We start from the raw sequence: 25,549 nt of genomic DNA on the forward strand, positions 1-25,549 counted from the left end.
CACAACAGACAACGCTTTCTTAAACCTTTACCGTTTAAGAAAACAATGTGGTTTCGCTTTATCTCCCTCGAATCACAACCAGTGTATATACTAAGACACCGCTGGATTTATTCTTCTGTTTACGTTCATCCATCGTGAAGTGCGAAATCTTCTTTTATTCCTGTGGCATAACCGAAACAAATGACAGCGATAGTCAAATCGCTTTAAATGAGATCGTGTGTGATTTTGATGTGAATTTAAAAACAAATTATACAAACTAATGTTATCATTCGAACACCCATGTCGGAAGAAAAGTGTCACAATTGCGACCAATACAACATCAATACACGTCCGCGTTTCAGACAGTGAAGACAATACTCAATACGAATATAGAAATGATCTTCCCATTTGGGAAGTAGTACATTCACAATCAGGGACAACCAACCTTAAATCAAATCGATGAATGAGTCAGATTATATTGAAAACATGAAAGCCCTTACTTAATATACGCACAGTACATCGCTCATTGCATGTCAACAATTCTGAAGTGTGCGGCCCTTCATATATCAGTGTGACGGCTTACGGGACGTATACAGCACGACTCCACTGTGACGCCACACGAGAAACCTTCTTATATCAAATTAATCTCGTAGACTTGGGCGATTTAGATCAGGATTGATAAAACATTATCGTTATGTGGCCCTATTTTTTTTTTAAACGGAATTACTATGTGATCACACTATTGCCAGTGATATGGTAGTAAGTAGCCTAAATAACTAAGTTATCATAGGCCGCGGGCATAGTACACGACTGAGTGCAAATTTGATAAGCCCCTCCAAGATACTTAGTTACTTACGCTTCCCATATCGCCAAATCTAACCATAATTCATTTCGCAGTCTCGCGCTTGAAACATGTGAAGTATAGAGTGTTGCATCGCATCTGCTTTTTCTTGTGTGTGGGCTCTATGTATGATTGTGTGTTACTGTGTACTTATCTCTATCGAGGCCTAAGATAACGTAGCGTAGGCCACATCTGTAATAACATTTCTCGCCGTGAGGACGCCTAAAAATGCTTTCAATTTGTGTCGAAATATTGTGGAAAAGATTCTACGTACGTAGAACCTATGGCGGTGGTTCGTCAATGCTGGTTTCAGAGACCGAATATGAGATCTTTTTAGTATTTATCAGAAAATATGAGAAAGGTCAAATTGATATCTCCAATCCATTTCATCAGCCCATTAGATTTTATGAACCAGGAATTCGGCGTCACTTGGGCGCTCGTCACCCGTTCACGAATTTTTTGAAATATTTTACAATGTACACAATGCACAATGTAAATATGTCAGTGAGTGCACGAGTCTGATATGGTCATGGGCCGAGGAGCATGGGAACGAGTCCCACGTACACGAGGCAGACAAGCTTGCAAAAAATGAATGTGTCGTAATAATTGAATTTGATGCTATTCATCCGAAAACAACGCATTCCAAGAAACTTTAGTTAACTATATATCATAATAATCATCACAACCCTCAATTTTTCAGGCGGGGGCAAGTAGCATTTGTGCTGAAACATAGTTGTTAAGTTATGATTTTGTTGAATGTTTATGCGTGTTATACTCAATGCGCCCTGTGGTCATGGTCATGGACTGAGGAGCACGGGAACGCGTCCCACGTACACGGGGTGGAACAGCTTGCAAAAAATGAATTTGTCGTAATAATTGAATTTGATGCTATTCATCCGAAAACAACGCATTCCAAGATATGGTTATAAACTATAGTTAATTATAATAATATCATCACAATCATCAATTTTTCAGGCGGGGGTAAGTAGCATTTGTGTTGAAAGATAGTTGTTAAGTTATGATTTTGTTGAATGTTTATGCGTGTTACACTCAATGCGCCCTGTTCGATAATGTATCTTCGTAAAACCAATACAATGTCTGTCGATAATTTGTTACTAGCTTTTTGTATAGTAAATGTACAACGAGCACGCATGTTATGGCTATTATTATTTAAGACGCATGTTTTTTCCATTCAGCTGTATCTCCAATCTCGTCACTCGTGATTTCGAGGATCTCCAGCACTGGATTCAACGCGAATTGGGTGCTTCCGCCGGCGAGAAGGTAACACCAAATTTCGATTATACTGATGCATCTCAATAATCCTATTCCGAGGATCGATTATACTCACCACATAAGACATAACAGCATTCCAAGTATGATTTTGGACATTCGCAATCCACAGAGGTCATTCATCGTTATATTCAAGACACATCACAGCTCGCAGGAGTCGCGCGAACGTGGTATCAAGTTCCGTATCTAGATATATCAATCCACGAGTCATGTATATCTATTTCACGTAATCCACTTGGAATCTAGGATTATCTGTGGTATACGATTTAGCCGTTCTAGCGAAAATGCCTGTGTTGTTTTGTAGTCGAGTCACAGCCATTCACCTGCGTCTGCAAATAGTCGGTGGCGACATCACCCACGAAGAGACACTTAAACGTAAAGTCCACTATTACAAGTTCAAGGGATTAAATCCGAATACTCGATATGTACTATCTTTTCAAACTGCAAATAAAAGAGGAAGCTTAAGCATACCAGTATCAACTGAAATCACTACAGGTAATGAATCTATAGGAGAGTATTTAAATGTGCCAGTTCGCATTGATTTCCTAGATTCTAGTCTAATCAGGGTCACAAGAAACTCAAGTACAATGCCATTGCCCATACTCATGCTGGCCTTCGTCTTCCTGGGTATGGGCACTGGGCAGGGCATATACATCTGGCCCTGTGAGACATATGATCTGGCGAGATAAATATACGGCCATTCGTGGTTGTGGCTTCTCATAGAATATAATTAGACCAGATTAAGAAAAACTATTTAGAGGTTATGGTTGCATAGAGTTTTTAAAAGCAAAGTCGACCCAAACGCTATGAATATCTCCCATTGGACATTTCCTTTTTTAGTCGCTCGCTTTCTCATTTTTGTCAACTCTATTCGTACATATAGTCATATATAGAGATCGCAAGCCCGGCCAGCAATCCCAAACAGGCTGTAACTGAATGTAATGGTTTGATGTGGCCCCGGCGCCTACTAAGTATCGCAGGCCCTGATGGGCCCCATATTTGCAATAGAACATACAACTACAACTCGCTAGCATTCCTATTAGATCACGAACTGCTGGACGGGGTCGCTGCTACAGAAGAAAACGTTCGTCGCATCGTCGAAGGTGTGAACAGATTTTCATAGACTTGCAAGGCTTTTCGTTTATTGCGATTATTTCAGGGGAAGCTCCCGTTCGATTTATTGATGTGTGCCAGAAAGCAAAACGCACCGATGTAGTAATTCTTATTGATGGATCTTGGAGCGTTGGCTCAGCACATTTCAAAAAGATGCAAGCCTTCCTCGTGTCGTTGGTAAACGCATTCGTTATAGGACCCGATCGTGTGCTTGTCGGCTTGGCTCAATACTCCGACAACCCGAGGTAAACTTGCGATAGTCGCAATATCACCTGCGTCTTATTGGATAACACCATGTAACAAAATTGTAGTTGAGCCTTTTTTTTTTATATTGTCTATACGACATTACTTCATAAAACATGTTTACGGTATTCTTTTGCAACAAGTGTCGCTTTTTTAAACTTCCCGCATCATGTTCTTCAAGATCCTTTATGGAATTTCATATTACCTGTGACGTCACATCGATCCATCATTCAATTCAAAATAGCTGGTTGTTAGTAGCAATCATCTTCTCAGTGTAAGTAATTCAGTATTGGCTACGCCGCTACAGGAAGCAATCTCAAATTCCTTTTCGTTTTGTTCTGTTAATGCACAGATTGTGATTGTGGATCTAGTGCAGTGGTTCCCAACAGGGGGGGGGGGATTCCCGCCTTGGGGGGAATTTTGATATTTTTAGGGGGAAATCTGACTTAAATTTTTAGGGGGAATCTGGCTTTGGCATTGTATCGGAAGATACACAGGATTCACAAGGTTTTTAGATTTTGATGGTATAGAACTGTTAAGAAGAAATTTGTTCTTAAGAATTGTATGTTTCTTTGGCGGATTTCAAGCTAGGTGTATGTTTAAATGCCTTCCGCAGATATTACAACCCCCTGATAAAGTGAGGCTCACGAGACGATTTTATTGAGCCCGCGACAGCCTTTCGACCAAATTGCTACTAAGCAGGAAAACGTCAAGCCGAATTCAGCAAGAAGGCCGCTAGTGAAATTGTTTAACTTTTTAAGCCAACATATGAGCTAACGTGAAAAACATACCAAATTCATCGATTCAACTCAAGTCCATAGCAAGCGGACTTGGTGATTTATTTTTCGTCGGCGGCTACCCGACCGGTCAAATTTAACTGTACTTTACCAAAGTTTAGTGCGGTCCGCATTCGACATAGTTCGAACATATCTGAATATGTTTGGCCAATAATTGCTCAGTCAACAAATGGTTGCGCGTTAAAAAGCACATTTTTTAGTCACAGGCAACTTTTTCATAGGGGGGGGGGGGGGATTTTAGCTCAAATATCGGCCAAGGGGGGCACGAGACGAAAAAGGTTGGGAACCACTGATCTAGTGAGTCTCATCAATAATGTCAACATCACAAATGTAATCTGCCTGCTCGCTGTTATTGCTATACCTGCATGTGGTCTGTATTTCAGCTTAAAACAAGTAAAATACAAAATATAGATAGAAGTAAGGTTTCTTATACCTAATAACTTTACTTTGGCATGAAGATTGCAGACAAAGATAAAAACTGGACATTACATGTAATCTGCGAAACACGCCGATGAAAAATGGATGGATGGCTAAGGGGAGATCGGCATTCAATTTCATTTGCTATTAAAGAATCTGAATGGAAATTAGAAACCTCATTCATTACTGTTATTTCTGTATGGGTGACGTTCCAAGGTTCAGAATAACTAAAAAATGACTTGACATTGCATATCCTCCCATGCCATCTTCTGTTAAACACCTGTTCCAAAGTTTTCACTGCCCGAATTATCAGGCAAAAAAGCTCTAGAAGACTTGACAGGGCTTAAAGATACAGAAGATGACTCCGATGACGACTTCAACATCTCTCATAAGGATATAAAACCAGAACCACACATTTCGAACCAACACGAACTTGATGATTTAGTTGGGACACGCTAAATCAAATGCGGAAATTCTGACTTTATGGTTGAAACTGGAGAACTTGTTACATTCGTCGTGTCGATGTCCTTCGTCGAGAAAATGGCATGAACGATTTTCACGGTATATTTCTGTGGCAGGATCTCCTTGCTTATACGGGAATGTTGGCAATCTTTTGTAAAGCACTTTACTATAAAATGACTTCGAGAGAAGCAGGAGCATTTTGTTAGTGTGTTTGTACGTCCAATAAGGAATTATGCGTATTATTACAGGGCAATTTTGAGTAAAACGAGAAATCAGAAAAAGTGCCATTGCCTAAAGACTAGGGACACTTCATAAGAAATTTTTGTATTTTAGTGATTGGTTTGGAATATCAAAACGCAAGACATAAAATTTTTGACTGAACTAAAATTTTGTGGAATATTGTGTCATGATCAGGGCTGTGGAGTCGGTAAATTTTACCGCCGACTCCGGCTCCGACTCCGACTCCGCACATCTTCAATATACCGACTCCGACTCCGACTCCTTAGTCTTTAAACGTACCGACTCCGACTCCGACTCCGACTCCTGGGTCTTCAAACGTTCCGACTCCGACTCCCGACTCCGACTCCAGCATCATTACCAATTTACTTCGAAAATTATATGCCACATTCTCGGTTGAATGACTATCATACAACCATTAAACATATGCATGCACATATGATTAACGGTGGCATGCTAAATTGTTTCATTGTGGCACAGCTCGAATTATCCACTATGCAATTAACATGAAAGAAAGATTTGATAAATATCCTTCCTTTTTCAAGTTTTTGTAACATGGACTCTCTAATATCCTGAAATGTATGAATCATTCAAATATGGCAGATATCCAATCCTGTATAATAAAAATGTAGATAAAAAATCCGAGTGTAGCTCTTGTGTATGAGTCAGCAACTAATAAAGAGATTGAACTTACTAATTTTGTCATTACACACTATCCTGATTACAAGCACACACACTCTTACTACTAATAGACATTGATCGTAAATTGAATTTAGTTAAGTAGTCAAAGACCATAGCCTGTCTAGTCTTCATGTACTTAATTAAGTATTCAAGGATCGGGACTTGCAGTCTTTCTTAATCATTTGTTCGACCCAAACGGCTAAGCTACGCTACAAATATTTTTTATTTTGTCAAGTGGGAAGCATCGTTTGGTCATATTTACATCATTTTTACAATTTTACAAAACCAGCCGATGCATTTGCTCTCTGTCACAGTATCATGGTATAATTCCAAAAATTGCATCAATTTTGACTGCATCGCGAAAACGCATCTTGCGATTTTCTTCCCCTCTCCAACTGAGTTGTAATTTGCAAGTAATGTCTAATTTTATCTATATCAGGGGTGGGCAATTTTTTCGGCGAAAGGGACACCTGAGATTTACGAACCATTGCGCGGGCAACTGGGATGTTGATAACCTTTTTTAGTCGTCGATCGGAGCGAACCGAATTAGGTAACATTGCAAACAAGACTTACGCTTTAAAATTGATAACAATATGTCATGCAACTGTGCAGTGCGCAAACAGGCCCTGGTCGCGCGAAGCGCGAATTTTTTTGGAAAGATAACAACTGAATTAGGCTATATCAATAAATATGTCGCTAACATACATTGGGGTCACATCTGTATACTACTGCGCTCATTTGGCAAGAACAGGATTATTCGACGTTTAGACATAGCAAAATCGACAGTATCAGTGAACATGCCTCTATCATTTTGTGCAAATGTTTTGTCGACGATCTCGCTGCGAGTGCACAAGCGAAGCCGCATGTTGGACGACACGTTATCTCCTAATTGCGAATATAGTTAGACTCAATTCTGTGAATGATATGTATTTATAATTTTCAGAAGGGGGCTCAAATACTGAATGTAGTAAATCTAGTGACAATGAATCATGCGAAGTACCGAGAAAAATTTCAAGTCAAATAAATCTGCTATGAAAAACTCTACTTTATGGTCATATACGGAGATCTGAGATAAAAGTGGCTGGCCCCTGGATACTTCAATGCGTCAGAACTGTTGTTTTAGTCATCATCAAATTTCGCGGTCATGCTAATCAAATTTTGGTTGGCCTTGCAATTGTACCTGATGTCATAAATAATTTCGAGAATTACCTCGCAGGCCACACCTAACCTTCTCGTGTGCCAAATTTGGCCTGCGTGCCACGGGCTGGCCGCACCTGATCTGTATGGTTATTAATAACAGTGATTGGTGGTACATAAAAATTATATTTAAAATCGTTTGAAAGCAAATGTTTTCATGATACAGAAGTTGGAGTCGGAGTCGGAGTCGAAGTCAGGGTCATTCTCACAAACTCCGACTCCGACTCCAGTCAGTATTTTCCCACCGACTCCGACTCCGACTCCGACTCCAGCTATTATAGTTTTCAGGACTCCGACTCCGACTCCGACTCCATCAAGCGAAAATTACCCCGACTCCGACTCCGACTCCACCGACTCCGACTCCGACTCCACAGCCCTGGTCATGATGTTATTTGTGGTCAATAGTAAAATAAGATTTCTCATTTCAAAGACGCAAGTCACGCAAACAAAACCGTTTCTGACCATTTTTGAAGTGTTTGCATTATTACTTGATGCATGAGTATAAGCTATGTTTGTTCATATTATCCTTTTCATTGGCGTTTGATAACGTCCAATTAAGAATTATTATGATCTAACCGGAGCAATTATGAGTAAAATCAAAAATTAGAGAAATTGACATTTCTTCAAAATTCGGGACACTTCAGGAAAAATGTTGGTAATTAGTTTGGAATACTAAAACACAATACATAAAAATTTCCAGCCAACTAAAACTTTTGCAAAATTTTGTTACGTGGTGTAATTAGAATTTAATAGAAATTTTAATATACAAGTATTCCATTCACACTTGAGAGAGTAGCCAATTTGGTATTTCCTTTTCCGAACTTCATAATGTCGTCATATGATCGATTGATGGATCCAGAAACGACAAGCATTTTGTACCGAAACATATAATAACATAATATCGTACAGATAAGTAAAAGTTCATTTATCCTACTTGAGGAAAACCTATTGTATTCATCCCAAATATGGGTTCCATTGTAGATTCCTCGTTGTGAAATGTGCCGAATTTAATGTTAATTTCTGTCCGACGACCCTCCTTATGACAAATATATCACCCAATACACAACTTAATTCGTCTTGGCCTGTACTCGCCATTTATGATTCTTGATCCTTGATTACATTTTCTTATCGTGCCGAAATCCTATTTCCTGCAATCTCGTATTCATACCCAATTATTGACGGTGGTGCATTTCTTAGTACGCAATCTTTTACCGTGGTGCAAACTATCAACAGGTGATAAACACCTAATATTACGATTATTACACAACAACAACAACAACTACTGTACTCATTTGTACTTCCAGATGTAGCTGAAACATGAAAATTAAAACAACAAAAATAATCACACGTTATCCACGTGGCTCGAGTGTTCTAATCGGCACCGAGTATCAATCTTGATTATTCGGATAGAGGCCCGATGTTTCTGAGTGCTGAAATTACACGCCCCTATTATTTTATGTACTAGAATTGTCGCTGCGATACTTTCTTCCCATTGCAGAACCCTTGACATTTTGGCAAGGGGAAGCATAATATTTGAAACATGTTTATGAAAACGAGATTAATGTGTAGTAGCGATCTCGTCCTCCAGTATTGTCACATACCGCATTGACATGCCATGGTCATCAAATTGGCAATAACTAATGATTAATTGATGCTGAATTATTTACTTCGTTGTTTGTTTGTTTTATTCACACACATACAGGCGCTTATCGCCTATACGGTCATTTGTGCCACAACATTAATTTCAGTAATTTCAGTCCATTAGGCCTTTGTAGGCTAATGTTTCGGACGACTTCCATGCTCGCTCTCTTTCGTCGCCGGTCACTCTCGTCTTTCATGCGCCCATAGCTTGAACTTCGCTGCCGACTTTGTGGCTCGGCTCCTTTTCACTCTGGGCTTTGGAAACACTGCCACGGCAGTGAGGTCAGCGATGAGGCGCCCAGAGAGACCTCCGACACATAGAAACTTGGTAGAGCCGAAACTCAAACCAACAAAACAACCATTGGTTTCGTGGCGATATCGCTTGGCACACTGCTAGCTAGATGCCCAAGTCTCCTCGTGACAAGTATCCCATAACACACAAATCAAGGACGCGCAATTGCACATTGACTCCCGGTTCGTTGCAGTCGATCACTATACGGTAATTAACAACTTCGTTTTTCACAATTCTTTTTCACAATTCTCAACAATACAAGTAATATTACAGTTTATTGCTGAGCTAGTATGAATCGTTGTACGTGTAAAACTGTTTCCCTACAATACTTCGACAGGATGGAGTTCGCATTGGGAGAACACACCACAAACGAAGATGTCACCAGAGCCATTAACAACACGAGATACAAAGGAGGAAACACCGCGACGGGATTGGCTCTTACGTTTTTACGAGAAGAAATGTTTGCCCGCGATGGCGGCGGACGAAACGGTAGGCCTGCCTGCTATACCCTGTGCCGTCTTCTATAACAACACTTCCGCGCTCAGGTCGTGATGTTCGAAAAACTGCTCTTGTCATCACCGACGGTGAATCCCTGTTGGATGACGTTCCTGAACCGGCTCGTCAACTTCGGGAAATAGGCGTCGAAGTTTTTTGTATTGGAGTGGCGAACGCTCTGCAGTGAGTTCAGTTCATACTAATAAGCTGTTTTAATACGCATGGCTGAACAATGGAAACGAGACTAATGATCAATGAGCAATTGAACAAATGAATATACATTGTCTAGGTCGGAATTAGAAGACATCGCTTCCGACCCGGACGAGGATCATGTTTTCTCTGTACAAGACTTTGACCATATTGATGAGATCAAAGAAAAACTGCTAAAAGATGTTTGCAAGTCAGTGGGTAAGTTACAACGCAGAAGGAAGGATATATCTCACTGTCTGTCTCGAGTGGTATTCGTGGAGAATTGCCGTAGTTGATTAATCCGCCACCATCGATGTGCAAGACCCCGGTTTACTGTCGACTGTAGCACGTTTCTGGTTTATTTGGCTTCCTCCTCCTCCCTGTTCGTTGCTGTTCTCACGGCGTCTTAACAGAAATAAGCCCCGGGTAAGACCCATGTATACAAGGAAAACGAATACAAAGAGCAAAGAGACCACCAAAGATCAACATGGAACACTGTTACATCGGCCTTTAGGCTAAGGTGGACAGATTGAGATACCTTACTTGACCGTTTTGACATCCTCCTATATGTTCATTACATATAGCATTGGGTCTTGTGCATCGCATTAGACAGACAGACAGACATTTATTGTTTCGACAAACGTAAAATTTGACTGGAAGTGATGATATGACCTATCAAGGCCTTGTTACTCGTCACCTCCATGACAGTGAAGTAATCGAGTGTATTAATTTAAAAAAAAAATATAACAGTGGACAAGTCTACAACATAGAAGAAAATAATAAACACAAATATATATCAAAGACAGTAGCCATGATAACATACTGTTATGTTCTTGATCTTGTTCGAACAATAACTCAATACGACGAGGTTGCAATATGAAATCAGTATATATTAACAGCAGAATAACTTTAAGACTGGCGACACGATCCAGAGTTCAGTTAAATGAAAGACCACGAGACAACAGAACACAGGGTATAAATACAAAGCACGACACACGAGGAAATAATGATTGGCGGTAATTACTGATCCTAGACAAATAAGAAACAAACGATACCAACGTAAAATGCACGAACATAACAGTCCTCCCCTGTAAGTTAAGAGTACAAGGTGATCTACGTTGGCCGATAGAAATCAGTTTGTTTTCTAATTCTATGCGGATAACGTCTGCCCGACGTTCGAGCAGGACTAGCTACAGGACGTTGTGCCCTATTCCTGACCAATGGTTGCTCAACTTGTGGTTGCTGAGGCTGAGCAACTTCCTGTGTGGCTGTATTATTGCCAGCTGAAATCAAGCGTGGTTGGAGTTGGTTTTTGTGCCTTCTCCAATACCTATGATCCGTTTTTACAATGTACACAACACGCCCCAGTATTTCCGTCACCACGCCAGCAACCCACTTTGGTCCGCTTCGGTAACTGCGAGCGTAAACCGAGGAACCAATCTCGAAATGAGTGACTGATTGTCCAGGCGTAACGGGTTTCGATTTGTCGAAGGTAGGGCTGGGCAAAATCGAGTACCTGAGTGATTCGATTCTGAATCACGTAATATGCTTCGAGTCGAGTCGAGTAATCGAGCATCACTCATTATGACGTCATACCATAATAAAATACGTCAAAGTGCAAATATATATCTTTTATGCCACCGCAAATAATATAATGCCTGTTATCCTTCTCATAAATGATACTCTGGTAGTGGTACCATACCGAATTCATTCCACCTGATGACAATGTTGTCGGATAATCATGAATTCGGAAATGTGCTACGTCCAGTAGCCTTCGTCGCTTTGTACTAGACGTTTCGCAAGCTACGATATGGCTAATTAAGGTTATAACGCTTCAACAGTGAAAATAAGTATTAAAACTATAATTTTCATTGATAAATTAACTTTCAGTGGGGATAAGCGTATAATTTCAGTACTCGAAAAATTCGTCTTTTGCTACTCGACTCGAATCATTAAAATTATTACTCGATTCAGATTCGAGTACTCGAATCATTGTGCCCAGCCCTAGTCGAAGGGCGAGCACAAACTTAACAAATTGCGCGGCTGTCGACCATGTAAAATCTCGGCAGGCGTTTTCCAGTCTATGCCCGGGTGCGGTGCACATCGGTACGTAGCGAGAAGTGTTTGGAGCGCGAAGTTGAGATCTTTCCCCCGTCGCAATTTTTTATTAATCCAGCTTTCAAAGTCTGGACGAATCGCTCCGCTTCCCCGTTCGAGGCAGGGTGAAAAGACGGTGATACGATATGGCTGATTGCCAAATTAGAGCAAAACGTATCGAATTCATTCGATGTGAATTGCGGCCCGCCATCCGTGACAAGTGTTATGGGCAAGCCTTCGATAGAGAAGACTTCCCTCAAAGCGTTGACCACACACAAGGTTGTGGTAGAACCGACATTCATTACTTTAACGAAAGGATATTTCGAATGCGCATCGACGATGACAAGAAACATCTTATTTTTTATTGGACCTGCGAAATCCAAGTGAATTCGTTCAAAGCTTTCAGACGTTTTAGGCCATTCGCGATACTGACGATCAGGCGCTTTCATTACTTTGCGGCAAGCGTCGCAACTCTTTACGAGATTTTCAATGTCGCGATTAATGGAAGGCCATGCGATGTAACGTCGAGCCATCTGCTTCATTTTCGCGATACCCCAATGTCCTTCGTGCAACAATGATAAGACTCGCGAGCGAAGTGACTGCGGAATTACTACGCGCTGAAAACCATCAATATTGAGCATGACTATGTCTTCGTGCAGAGAAAGCGAATGTTTGCGAGTCGAAAACCAAGAAAAATCATCAATGTGCGTCTTTGGATTCCAATTACCATGAGTGACAGATAATTTTACTAGTTTCATGGTTTTGTCCTTCAGCGTCGCGTCGCGAATTTCATTGCGAGTTAACGGCAAGCCATCGAATGCCATATTAATAGCGTGAACGATCTCCGCGTTTTCACGAATTTCCAGATCGTCAAACTCAGGGTCTGGACCCTTTGGTAGGCGAGATAAACCGTCGGCGTTTCCATGCTGATTTGAGCGAATATCGTATTGGTAAGCCATGAGCGTTAGTGCCCATCGCTGTAAGCGTTGCGCTGTAATCACGGGAATTTTCTTGTCTGGCGAGAAAATAGCTAAAAGCGGTTTGTGGTCCGTTACGAGCGTAAATTTTCTACCATACAAGAATTGACGAAATTTAGTGACTCCGTAAATGATTGACAGAGCTTCCTTCTCGATTTGAGAGTAGGATTTTTGCGAATCAGAAAGTGTTCTCGACGCGTGCGCGATCGGTCTCTCTTCGCCATTGTGCTCGATTGAGAGGACAGCGCCGATTCCGAATTGAGAAGCATCATTTGACAAAATGAGCTGCTTGTTTACATCATAATGAGCTAACTGCGTAGCGTCGATTACGTCGTTTTTGAGAATGCGAAAAGCTGCGTCACAGTCCGTATTCCAAATGAATTTCGTGTCTTTTTTAAGTAGACGGTACAAGGCAGCGGCTTTATTCGTGAAATTAGGAATAAACGCGCGATAATAATTTACTTTGCCCAGGAATGCCTGTAGCTGGCGAACATCCTGAGGTTTAGGCAACTGTTTGATTGCTTCAACGGATTTGTGAGACGGGCGTTTGCCGTCCTTGTCGATTATGTGACCAAGGTACTCGATACTACTTTTGAAAAATTCACATTTAGCGAAGTTGACGGTGAAACCGGTCCGTGGACATATGAGCATGCGACATTACAGCATGCGGGACTTTGGCATGCGACAATTTGGCATGCGACACTTGAGCATGTGGGTTAAATTACGGGTTAGGGGTAGGTTAGGGGTGGATTTACGGTTGGGTTAGGGTTAGGCTTTAGGTTAGGTTAGGCTAGGTTAGGTTAGGTTAGGCTATGTTTCGGTTTAGGGTAAGTTTTTGGGTTATACAGTCACATGCTGAAGTGACGCATGCTGATGTGTTCCATGCTGAACTGTCGTTTTCCATTGTGTCGCATGCTCATATGTCGGGCAACCGGTGAAACCGTATTCGGTGAGGCGCTCAAAGAGTAGCGATAAGTTGCGAAAATGGTCGCGTTCATCAATGCCAGTAACGATTATGTCATCGATAAAACTAGCAACACCGGGTAAGCCGGCGATCATGGCATCAATACAGCGTTGAAAATTTGCGGGACTAGATGCGACTCCGAAACACATGCGTCGATAACGGAATAGACCGAATTGCGTGTTGATGACACACAAATTCTTCGCATCATCATCTAATTCTAGCTGAAAATAGGCATCGGCAAGATCAATTTTCGTGAAAATACAACCACCCTGTAACTTGTGAAGAATTTCATCTAAGGAGGGCAGGGGATGTTGATCTATCTGAATCTGTTGATTCAATGCTTTGAAGTCACCACAAATGCGTACTGATCCACTAGATTTAGTGACGGCAACAATTGGTGCTGCCCAATCACTGTAATTGATTGGTTCGAGGATACCTTGATTGACTAATCTATCCAATTCGGTTTGAACAGCGATTTGCCTTGCGAAAGGCAAAGGGCGTGGCTTGTTGAATACGGGCTTGGCATTAGGTTTCAAGTGAATTGTCACCTTTGTCTTGGTGCATCGTCCTAATACATTAGAGAAAACGGAGGGAAATTTGGACTGAAAAGATACCAATTTGTCGTTCGAATCAGAAATGTCAATAGTATTACATGATTGCGATTTGACCATCTGCGAGGAAATTGCATCCAAAGCAGACGTTCCCTTAGTGGTCATGGAGAAAGCATCGCTCCAATCGAGACCAAAAATGTTTTGCCCACGGTGTTCGCCGAGAACGACCAATTTTAAGCCTACTCGAACTTCCGAACCCACCTGCACGGTTACAGTGCAAATACCTTCCACTTTCAATGGCTTGTCGCCGTACGCTACGAAAGAGCAATGGTATGCTGAGAGTTTCGGAGAGCCAAAAGTTTTGTACCCAGTCAATCCCACCATGGCGGAGGGTGCACCAGTGTCCCACTATGTCGGCAACGGAATGCCGTTGATGCTGGAGTTGACCCAGAGCTGGTTTCCTACGCGTCGATATAGTTGATCGATGTCGAAGGAGAGGAGCGGCACTGAGCAGAAATGGACGGATGTGACCTGTTGCGTGATACTAGGTTTGGACATGCACACAGGTTTGATATGACCTTTACGACCACATTTCTGACATACTGAATGTCGATATTGACAGTCTTTTCTCTGGTGATCGATGAAACAGCGGCTGCAGGATTTCAGTCTTTCCGGGAAGATGCCCTGAATGGATTTGGAAGGTTTTTTCCCCTTCTGATAGCTTCCAGTCATTTTGTTGACGATGGAAGTATCTTTACCACTACTCTGGCCCTGGATAACCCTATCGGTTTCCAGCGTTCTCACGTGTGTTGCGGCTACTTTGAGAACGTCGTCGAGGGATGGATTGGTTTGTGTTAGACAATGCCGTCTCACATCCGCGTGCGGCGTTTCTTTAATGATGAGATCGCGCATTAGCTCATCAACGTAGCTCTGATCACAGCCATCTCTTGAGCATATGAAGTTGCAATCCTTGGAGATTCCGCGTAGAGTTGCGATCCAATCGGCGTATGATTGTCCCGGCTGCATTTTTCAAAATTCGTACCTGGCCGCTTGCACATGAATTGAGTCCTTGAAGTGTGTAGACAACTTCTCAGTCAACGCGTCGAAGGATTGTGCACTGATATCAGCAGCACCAAACAAATTACGTAGGAGCGAGTACGTTTCAGGTCCAACCCATGAGAGTAGACACGCTCGTTTCTTCTCCATGTTGGAAATGCCGTAAATTGCTAGGTGATGGTTGAATCGCTGAAGATATTGGTCCCATTTCTCCTTTGATTTTACAAATGATCAAACTTGGGAGCGGTAGCTTCAGATGTTGACGCACCGGGACTCAACCTCTGCGTTAACTGTGCCATTTCTTCTTTGTGTTGGTTTTTTTGCTGTTCCAACCCAGCCATGACTTTCGCCATTGCTTCGTCATGCTGTGCGCGTTGTTCCGCCATCATTTCCTGCTGCTTCTCCAGAAGCTTCAAAATACCCGATTCCATCATATATACAGTATTCGTCGCAGAAATAACTTTGAATCCGACTTCTGACACCAATTGTTATGTTCTTGATCTTGTTCGAACAATAACTCAATACGACGAGGTTGCAATATGAAATCAGTATATATTAACAGCAGAATAACTTTAAGACAGGCGACACGATCCAGAGTTCAGTTAAATGAAAGACCACGAGACAACAGAACACAGGGTATAAATACAAAGCACGACACACGAGGAAATAATGATTGGCGGTAATTACTGATCCTAGACAAATAAGAAACAAACGATACCAACGTAAAATGCACGAACATAACACATACTATAGTTAGAGCAATATGAAATCAATAAATAGATGTATAATATATAAATTAACGGGCACAGAAACTCTCAGATATTATTGTAATTTGCAAAAAGGTAATCCAGGTATTGGGTTTTTAATTCATGCTGAGGCAGTTCTTTAATATTGTCGGGTACGCTATTCCAAATGTTACGGTCAACATATTTAATGGACTGTTGGGTCAGTCTAGAGTTCATAAGGTGAACATAAAGATGTCCAGATTGCACATTGCACATTGTGTGTCTTGAGCGAATGAAAAATATAACCCCTCATTATGATAATTATGATGATGATAGATCGGAATAGTATTTAACAGGGCTAATTCACATATCAATCGCTACTCGTGATTCATTTTTATCATTATTATTATTATTTCAATTCATCGCAAGACCATCTCTAATTTAACGATTTTCCTGTATAATAATAGGCCCGTCCTTACCTTAAGCAACATTGTTGTTTATGACTGTGCATTGCTCTTCCAGCTGTGTGCCCTCAGCCTAGGCCAGTTGAAAACGGCCAGGTGACATGCAATGAAGCGGAACACTTGCCTGGAAGCAACTGCAGCTATACTTGTAATGGTCCTCAATACAAGTTACATAATAAGCATGAGGCGGATGCGGGAATTGCTTATAGACATTGCAAAAAGGATGGACATTGGGACAAACCGCAACCGTACTGTGATCGTGAGTTCGAAAAACATTTCAACTACATGATGCAGCATGTCTATGTATCCACTGATTTTATCATCAGACTCGGTATGCCCAGTCTTGAATGATCCCGCCAATGGAGGATACAACTGCACCAAGGAATTCAGGATTGGTAGCGAATGCACCTTAAAATGTGACGCTGGGTACAAACTGTCGCAAGTACTTTCTCCGAGATGTAGAAAAAACGCAAGATGGTCTTCTCAAGGACCCCAATGTATCCGTATGTAACAGCGAATTATTCCACCGAAACTGTTTTATTATTCGTGGGCTCATGCAATCGCTTTGTTCAGAAATTGTATGTCCTAATATGAGTGCTATACCTCATGGCTCCGTGGAATGTGATAACGAAAATTTCCATCTATCCATTTGCACCTTCAAATGCGATGAAGGCTACAGAATAAACGGACTGCCTACGACACAATGTACTGAGGACGACACGTGGTCAAGGCCGGCTCCTACCTGTGCTGGTATGACTTCACACCATTTATGGTTTGTAACTTGTCAGTTCTGCGCAGAGCCCATTCGCGAACTATTGCATTCGCGATCGCGTAATATCGATGCAATCATGAAGCGACATACACTCTGCCATTCGAATGTTTTAAAGTTCTTGCGGAGCTACATTGCGTATTGTACACTGTAAAAACTGGACCCACCCATAGTGAGGTTCAAATGTCACGCAAAATGGCCTAAAAATCAAATGCAGGGTGGGAAATATCCCACCCCTTTGCACCCTATCCGCTAGTTGCATTTGTCTGCAGTTATTGTTTTTTTTTGTGTGTGCAGCTTAGATATTGCATTAAGCATGATCTTTGTCCTATGCAATCTTACATTTATCTTCGTATCGATTATATATATTCCATTATTTCATAATTGTTCGCAATTCGTCTCAGTTCCAAAATATCAAAATGATGATTGAGCAGCGGTGTCATTTTGATGGCAAATATTCGTTATGACTTGTCCTATCAGCAAATACAAAGGAAGTTCGGGAAGCATGAATTAGATGCTCTATTGGAAAGACGGCACCGGGATTTCTGACGTTCGATGACCGCAAAGTATCAAAAGCTTCCCGGTGATAACACAAATGATTCCACAAATGATGTGACTATAAGTAGCCTAGAATTTGTGAGCTGCGGAAGCTTTTTGAGTTGAGTGTCTTTTTTGAAAAAGTCTTCTAATTGCACTCATCTCCGTCGATGTGTATTTGTTGAGAAAGTCTTCTAATTGCACTCATCTCCGCCGATGTGTAATGCCTTAATGTAGCGTGAGTAATCGTATGCACATCTAGTCCTGGTCTTTGTGACACAACCACGGAAGCTTTTTGGAGATATCAGCACTTATTCTTAATGTAATGAGTGATCTTACATCCGACGCTTCCGTTCCAGTAATTACGTGCTCACCATTGGCGCCCCTTGCACACGGCACGACAGACTGCAGTGACGAAGCGAATTACGCATCGAAATGTTCCTTCTCCTGTGCGGAAGGATACGAATTGAATGGTTCATCAGAGGCCGTGTGTGACAGCCAAGGGTGGTGGAACTTCAACGATGCCGGAAATCTTCCGCGTTGCGAAAGTAAACTGCAACTAGTGAATTGTATTTTGATATATTCGTATTGGTGGGTGTGTTCATAGACATCCTGTGCACCGCATTCATCGAATAACTGAGCGATGGTGCTTCCAACGCCACCATGTAAAAATTGTAATCAAGACATGTCTCGTATTAATGTAGGCCCCTATGTTTGATCTCAACGACGTTTTCTTATCTGTTAATGACACGACTTGTAGACATACCTGCCTATAATACATGCTACATCATAGCGTATACGTGTGTGGGACTATTCTCTGCCATGGCGTGCCACGATATGTCAGGATGGGGCCGACATCCGACGCAGCCTAGTGCGCTGTCGAAAGGACGTGGGCCTTAAAAGCCGGCCCTATAAAAACCGTGACCCAAAATGACGACCCATGTTCGTCGAAACAATAATTCTCTATGATGATCAGGCCCGGCGGCCAAAAGATCAGCGCTGTAACGGCCTGCGTAAATATGGCGGTACTGATTAGTCCTGTCTCCCATATATGCGGCCGTTCAAAGTAAAACAGCTAACATCGCGAAGAATATAACATCTCCTCTTTGTCATTTTACTGAAGTTGGATTGTCGAGAGTCAATCGATATGAGCGTGGTCGCTAAACTTGATTGCATGTTATTTTCTGTTATTATTCTCTTCATAGGAATAACCTGCAACTCTCTACCGGAGACCGAACACATGACCAAAGATTGCTCAAGAGGAGACTACTATAGTAGTGTCTGTACATTTTCTTGCGACAGGGGATACGACATGTTGGGCACGGATAGGAGTACGTGTACTGGTGATAGTTCTCCGGGCAATTGGTCGAGTCCAGCCCCATCTTGCCAATGTGAGAAAAACATTCTTATGGAGTATTTTTACATTTTCGATCCACGGCCATATGTATACTCCTGGCTAATAAACTTATAGTATAGAACTCGATTTCAAATTTTCTAGTATCGAGTTGTCCTCCGTTGAAACCACGTCCGAACGGCCGCATCGAGTGCTCAGATGGCGGAAACTATAGATCTGTATGTAGATTGATTTGCGAAGAAGGGTTTGAGTTAGCAGGACCAACTCGTTCGATGTGCGAAGCATCGGGATCGTGGAGTGATGGACTATCCAGTTGTAAAAGTATGTACCAATTAGGATGGTTTTCAGTCTGTTTTGACGGTTTTTTGAAGGCTTGTTTCACAAGCGTGATGTGTAACAGCGTAACCTTTTAGAAATTACCTGCCAGGAAGCCGAGAACATTCAACACGGATCTGTTGTCTGTACTGACGAAAACTATTACAAATCCGAATGCAAATATACGTGCGAAACTGGTTATGAACTGACATCTGGCACCCCGGAACGAGTTTGCGGTCTGGACAGATTATTCTCTGGAGGAGCGCCCACTTGCACCTGTTAGTACCTTTTATAATCCTAGTAATATCCTGTCTGAAATGGCTCAAGCTATAACCTCGCGAATTGAGACAGCCTAATCAAACATCTACGTAATCTGATTCCCATGATTCGCTGTGAATGAGTGTCATACAGGGCATTTATCAATGTTAAATGATAATCCGTCGAAGGATCAACGTATGTCAGTAGCGATGGATAGCTTGTAAATATAATTTCATGCTTGGTGACCTCACTCGCTATGACATCATTATAAGTGCGAAGAATCGGGACAAATGTCAATAACTCATCATCGTACCTAAATGCACATACCGATGTATCTCGCCGCTTTAGTGACCAGCCAATTTTTCGCCCTATTACGCACAGTCGCACACGTCTAGTCGTCTGATTTTATCCAATGTTATTATTTGTTATGCATCATATTTCAGTTTATTTTGAGTAATAACGTTCTAAAATTCTCTTAGACTTTAGAGTTACCTTGAAACGATACCCATAGGCCGTTACTATATACTTTGTGCAACACTTGGTTAGCTTTTTCCGAAGGATTTTTGGCATATGACCAATTTTCTATTCACTGTCTACGGAAGTGCGATGGTAGGCCTACCCCATCATCAAATTCGGTTGGTGTCGGTTATTTGGGCAATACTAACGGCATTTTATCAATTTGTATTAACATTTGAACAATGCCTTCATTTTCGAGGGCAGAAATAAGCATATTTTGCGCAACTCATGCTCATCTGCCGAAACTGTCACCATCAGATTCAGTACCAGTTCATTAGTAATTTCAAAACACCGCAAGACTACGATTCAAAGACAAGATATGAAGGTGTCGAAATGACTTGGAGTAGTCAGTTTAATCAGACACCCAACTGTCACGACGTCGTTAGTTATCGTGACGTCTCATGTGTTGAACCATTGTATGTGGCGCAGTTTGCAACTTACAGTCTATGCTTAATTTGCTAATAGATATGTTGTTTCCAACCCATCCGACTTACTCTAATACTTCACTTTGTAATCGTAGTAATTGCACATTTTTGGTTTGATAAGAGTATACCTATCTTTGCGCTTTCCGCCCTCATGGAAATGGTAACGCATATAAACGAATATTTGCATCCATGGGTTGATATTATGAAGTCATTGTCCCTGATTTCCTGTAAAAATCATCATCGATATATTTTCAGAGACAGCACCGCAGTATTTTTCGTAGATAAAGTTCGCTGTTTTCAGTACGTTGCGTATTTTCAGTGATCAAATGCAATCTGCTGGTACAGCCAGTCAACGGAGTCGGCTCTTGTACTGATGTAAATAATTATGGATCAGTCTGTAAATATTCTTGTAACACGGGGTTTGAAATCTCCGGATCTCCTGAAAGGATATGTAAGGATGACGGGAGCTGGTCAGGAGAAGAAACGACATGCACGCGTAAGTTTTAATCCGTGATATATACTAATACTTTCACTACCGAAGCGTGAGTGACCTTCATATTAAGAGATTTACTTCAATACGTTAAAGGATTTGGCTATTTTCGCTACCCTACAAGTGTAACGTTTGTTCGCGGGATCGCTATGTACTTGAATTTAATCCTTACAACTACCTCGTTGTGACTTAACCACTTATATACTTGTAATTGGATTACGAAGAAGGAATTTCACGTAACGGAATGCATGGTATTTACTTCCTCTCAGTTGTTTGTATACAGATAGGATCCAATGTAGCCGATTGACTACTCTATAAATACGAATGATATGCGTGACAGATCGATAAATTACATTTTGTTTAGGGTAGATTTGGAATTTGAGATACAAATATAGATACATTAAACGATTGTTTGAGCAATACAAGTATTACCAATACTAATATATTCACTATAGCAGCTGAGTAAACGTGTATATATGTATGTATAATGTATATGCCCGATCCATCAAAACATGGGCTGTATATGGACTTTCAAATGCTTCGGATTTCCTTGAATGCGTTCATCTTTTGTGTGTATTACTGATACGGATGCCCTATTTGTACCATGTCAATGGAAATTGGACTTATAATACACCCTCGATTACGAAACTTGAGTGGGTTTTCCAATTGAGATAAGCTTAGCTGTACGCAAGGTATTCGGCAAAAGAACTTTATGCTTAAGATTTATGGATTACTCTTTAACTTCGTCAAGCATGTCCATTGTCCACATTCAAGTGAATACAAGCAGATTCTTCTGAACGAATACTAGTATATGCCCCTTAGATTACTTGACCACGAGCTGACAGCGGCACATGCCGCTTCGTGTTCATCGCTTGTCCTTTTTATGTTATCATCTACTTATCTTATTCCGTGTATACTGTACAATATGTGCCATTTTGCCTCCTATTTACACCTTTCAAATCAATGAGGGTGTTTGATTGAAAGGCTATATTCCGTAATGTTTCGACTCCTCCCTATCTCTTGATTTTACCGCGACCTTGTAGTGTTTTGAAATCATGAAATAATTAGTACACGTACTGAACTGAAAAAATATCTGATTTGAAAATGCCTTATCATGCACCAGTCAATGAACTTATGTGTCTCGCATTATGTGCGGTTGATTCGTAAGTGTAAAATCTTATAATATCCTACGTACTTTCAGTAATGGAATGCGAACCGCTTTCCGCACCGGAAAACGCCGATATCTCGTGTACGCCGAGTGATGGTTTCGACGGCGAAGATAGCGACGGTGACTCCGCTAGTTACGGCACGAGATGCGATATAACTTGTCACGTGAGTCTCGCATTCTGTGCTATTCGATGCTCGTAGGTGTGCATTGTGCATAGAGTCACTAGAAAAATATCACAACTTTGTATGCATACAGGAGGGATATTCTATCATTGGAAGCAAAAAGAGAGTGTGCGGTAAAGATGGAGCTTGGAGTGGCGAGGAAGCGGAATGTGTTCTCATCAGATGTCCTTCATTGCCGGAACCGCCTCACGCATCAATGACCTGTACGAAAACTAATGAATTCGGATCCGAATGCGTGGTGGAATGTGATGTAAGTGACCCGTTGCCATCGCGATATTCCTCCTCTCTTTTCCAAAGCATCAAATGGAGATTTGTTGTTGACTGAGAATATTGGCAGTATCATTCTTTAATACGCTCTTCCTGCCGTAACGAAGCTACGAGCATTCTCTTCATATGCATTTAAGCATTACCAATATAGGCAGTGTATCGACTCAAATTCAACCTGGGGTTTTGCAGCGGGTTGTATTACACTTGATGCCTCTGTTCTTCATAATAAAACATAGTAATACTTATACATGTGTGCATGACGTATTTTAGGTGTACAAAATGGACTTCGTGGGAAGTGTATCGATAATTGCTCTGATTGTCTCACATGTTCACCCTCTGTTGGATTGAGTGTATATCCAAAACATCCACCGCTTCACCAATAAACTATGCAATTATTAAGCACTCGCGGTATTGCCAATATTTTGCCCAAAACACATCTAAATCAGGTTGTGGAACCATTAGTATTGGTTTAACAACATTGGCTTCGGGGACTTCTGAGCTTGATTTGGCCAGGTTTTTTTGTGCCAGACTAAAATTGTTGCTATGTAGGAATGTGGTGATTGACAGACACATTTGCCGAAGTGACACGTTACCTTTCAGATTGGTCATTATCTATCGGAAGGAAGCGCAAGGCGAGTGTGCAAAAAGACCAAAAAGTGGACTGGAAAAGATGCTGTCTGCAACAGTACGACACATTTCTGATTGTTTTTTTCGCCAGGCCTCACATAAAACACCATTTGTTTGTAGTAAAGACCTGCGATAATCTCGTGGCGAAGCCACACACAACGTTATCGTGCACTAATGGAAAGAGATACGGTTCAATATGCACCGCTAAACCAGAGTTGGGTTATAGGTTGCGGGGACCAAGCGTGGTGGAATGCACGGAAGACGGTGCTTTAGATACTCCAATCGCAGATTGTAAGTCTTATTTATTTAACATTTAGCGACGATGGATTATCTGGAAAAAATAGGTAAGCACTCAATAAGGAGATGTCGTGCCCAAAAATAGTTTTGCGTTACTTTTGTCGTGTGAAAATGGACGAAATAACTAGTGGTCGAACATATATCAACATTCCACCTTTTTGAACAGGAAAGAATTGGTCTATAAAGTATTATGATGCGTATATAATGAATCGTTGCTATCATTTCTACACAACGTGCACATTCAAGAGTTTGCTCTCAGAATGAATACATTCATTTCAGTAATAACGTGTGCATCGTTGGCATCTCCACAAAACGGACACGTGAAATGCACGGACAACTTCGATTTCGCGTCAGTATGCTCCTACACTTGCGCTGTAAGTATCAAAGTAACGTAAATCTCCCTAAATAGGGCACAATGATTTTTGGAATCCTAATCAAATATAAATCCTTGTCGAATTGGGAGAGAGTATTTCATCAAGTAGGCCTATTGAAGTTATTCACCCCTTTACACTCGGAGCTAGTAATAATATCATCGAAAATTATAGTTTTTATGCTTTTTATTTCCATTGTGGGACCTTGAAACCCCGATTGGTCGTGTCACATTGTCACAAGCTGTAACGACATAGGCTCGGTCGAAAAAATACCAGATTCCCTGTAATGTGGTTTAGAACTGACAGAATTTTCTTTGTGTTAGCATAATAGGTACAAACTTGAAGTTTTCACATCATCTATACGTCATAGCTAGGGATACTCGAATATTCCACTCGAAAACTAATACTCCCATCCGAATCGATCCACATAGGCACTCGATTTAGCCCCGCCCATAACCTTGTATATACGAAAGACACCACCCTTTGATACCGTCAGTAAAGTACCGATGAGAGTGGAACAGTGTTAATAAGACTATATAATTCTCTTGCGCTTTATTAAGAATGGTTATGATTTGTCCGGGCCTCTCAGCAGAACATGCCTGCCAGACGGAGAATGGTCTGACGATGACGCGAGTTGCACAAGTGAGTTCGCTCAAGCGTGTAATCTCCCTAGTTGCCTTATGCCGAATGCCAATCATAATCACCCATCTTTCAAATTTTTTAGTTGCAAATTGCCCGAAACTAACGGCTCCGACAAACGGCGCGATCAGTTGTACAGAAGAAAACGTTTATCAGTCGACATGTTCTTACTCGTGTGACGTAAGATGCACCGCTTGTCTTAATATACGGATTGTCTTCTCAATATTGCGCCTGCTTGCTGCAGGAAGGATACGAACTGTCTGCCGGTAGTCCGAGAACTTGCAAAGCGGACCACACTTGGACCGGAAATAATGCTATTTGTACGAGGATCACGTGTGAAGAACTAGACGCACCAAAATATGGAGATGTGTCCTGCTCCAGGGGAAACGATTATCATTCAGATTGCACTTTTCATTGCAATGTAGGTTAACGCATGCGTAAATGAGACAGGAAGAATTTATATACACACAGCCTCTATATTTCCTTCAATCTGCTATCACCAGAGCCCTCTTTAACATGGTTAACAAAGTTATCCGGTGTTAACTTCATGTGTTTTTGAAGCATTCAGCACGTTCCGCATTATCCATAATTTTAACTTCGGTCACTCGCGGTTTACCGTAACATCA

At 41.4% G+C, this 25,549-nt stretch overlaps 1 protein-coding gene across 1 annotated transcript in view; it reads left to right on the plus strand.

Moving 5' to 3' along the window:
* LOC145448475 (sushi, von Willebrand factor type A, EGF and pentraxin domain-containing protein 1-like) overlaps positions 1-25,549 on the plus strand; it is a 57,567-nt gene that overhangs the window by 1,930 nt on the left and 30,088 nt on the right. The window contains exons 2-24 of the mRNA XM_080326856.1: positions 2,017-2,101; positions 2,415-2,605; positions 3,154-3,213; positions 3,270-3,468; positions 9,528-9,679; positions 9,736-9,868; positions 9,975-10,093; positions 16,767-16,967; positions 17,035-17,211; positions 17,282-17,458; positions 18,374-18,562; positions 19,220-19,405; positions 19,513-19,689; positions 19,782-19,961; positions 21,202-21,378; positions 22,574-22,704; positions 22,796-22,972; positions 23,590-23,674; positions 23,737-23,907; positions 24,193-24,287; positions 24,845-24,926; positions 25,009-25,103; positions 25,168-25,344. Of these exons, the coding sequence (XP_080182982.1) occupies positions 2,017-2,101; positions 2,415-2,605; positions 3,154-3,213; positions 3,270-3,468; positions 9,528-9,679; positions 9,736-9,868; positions 9,975-10,093; positions 16,767-16,967; positions 17,035-17,211; positions 17,282-17,458; positions 18,374-18,562; positions 19,220-19,405; positions 19,513-19,689; positions 19,782-19,961; positions 21,202-21,378; positions 22,574-22,704; positions 22,796-22,972; positions 23,590-23,674; positions 23,737-23,907; positions 24,193-24,287; positions 24,845-24,926; positions 25,009-25,103; positions 25,168-25,344 (3,416 nt within the window). The remainder of the gene's footprint in view (positions 1-2,016; positions 2,102-2,414; positions 2,606-3,153; positions 3,214-3,269; positions 3,469-9,527; positions 9,680-9,735; positions 9,869-9,974; positions 10,094-16,766; positions 16,968-17,034; positions 17,212-17,281; positions 17,459-18,373; positions 18,563-19,219; positions 19,406-19,512; positions 19,690-19,781; positions 19,962-21,201; positions 21,379-22,573; positions 22,705-22,795; positions 22,973-23,589; positions 23,675-23,736; positions 23,908-24,192; positions 24,288-24,844; positions 24,927-25,008; positions 25,104-25,167; positions 25,345-25,549) is intronic.

This window comes from Botryllus schlosseri, chromosome 10 (genome assembly GCF_051294905.1).
Source record: "Botryllus schlosseri isolate E-star chromosome 10, Bs_hap1, whole genome shotgun sequence".
Classification (NCBI taxonomy): Eukaryota; Metazoa; Chordata; class Ascidiacea; order Stolidobranchia; family Styelidae; genus Botryllus; species Botryllus schlosseri.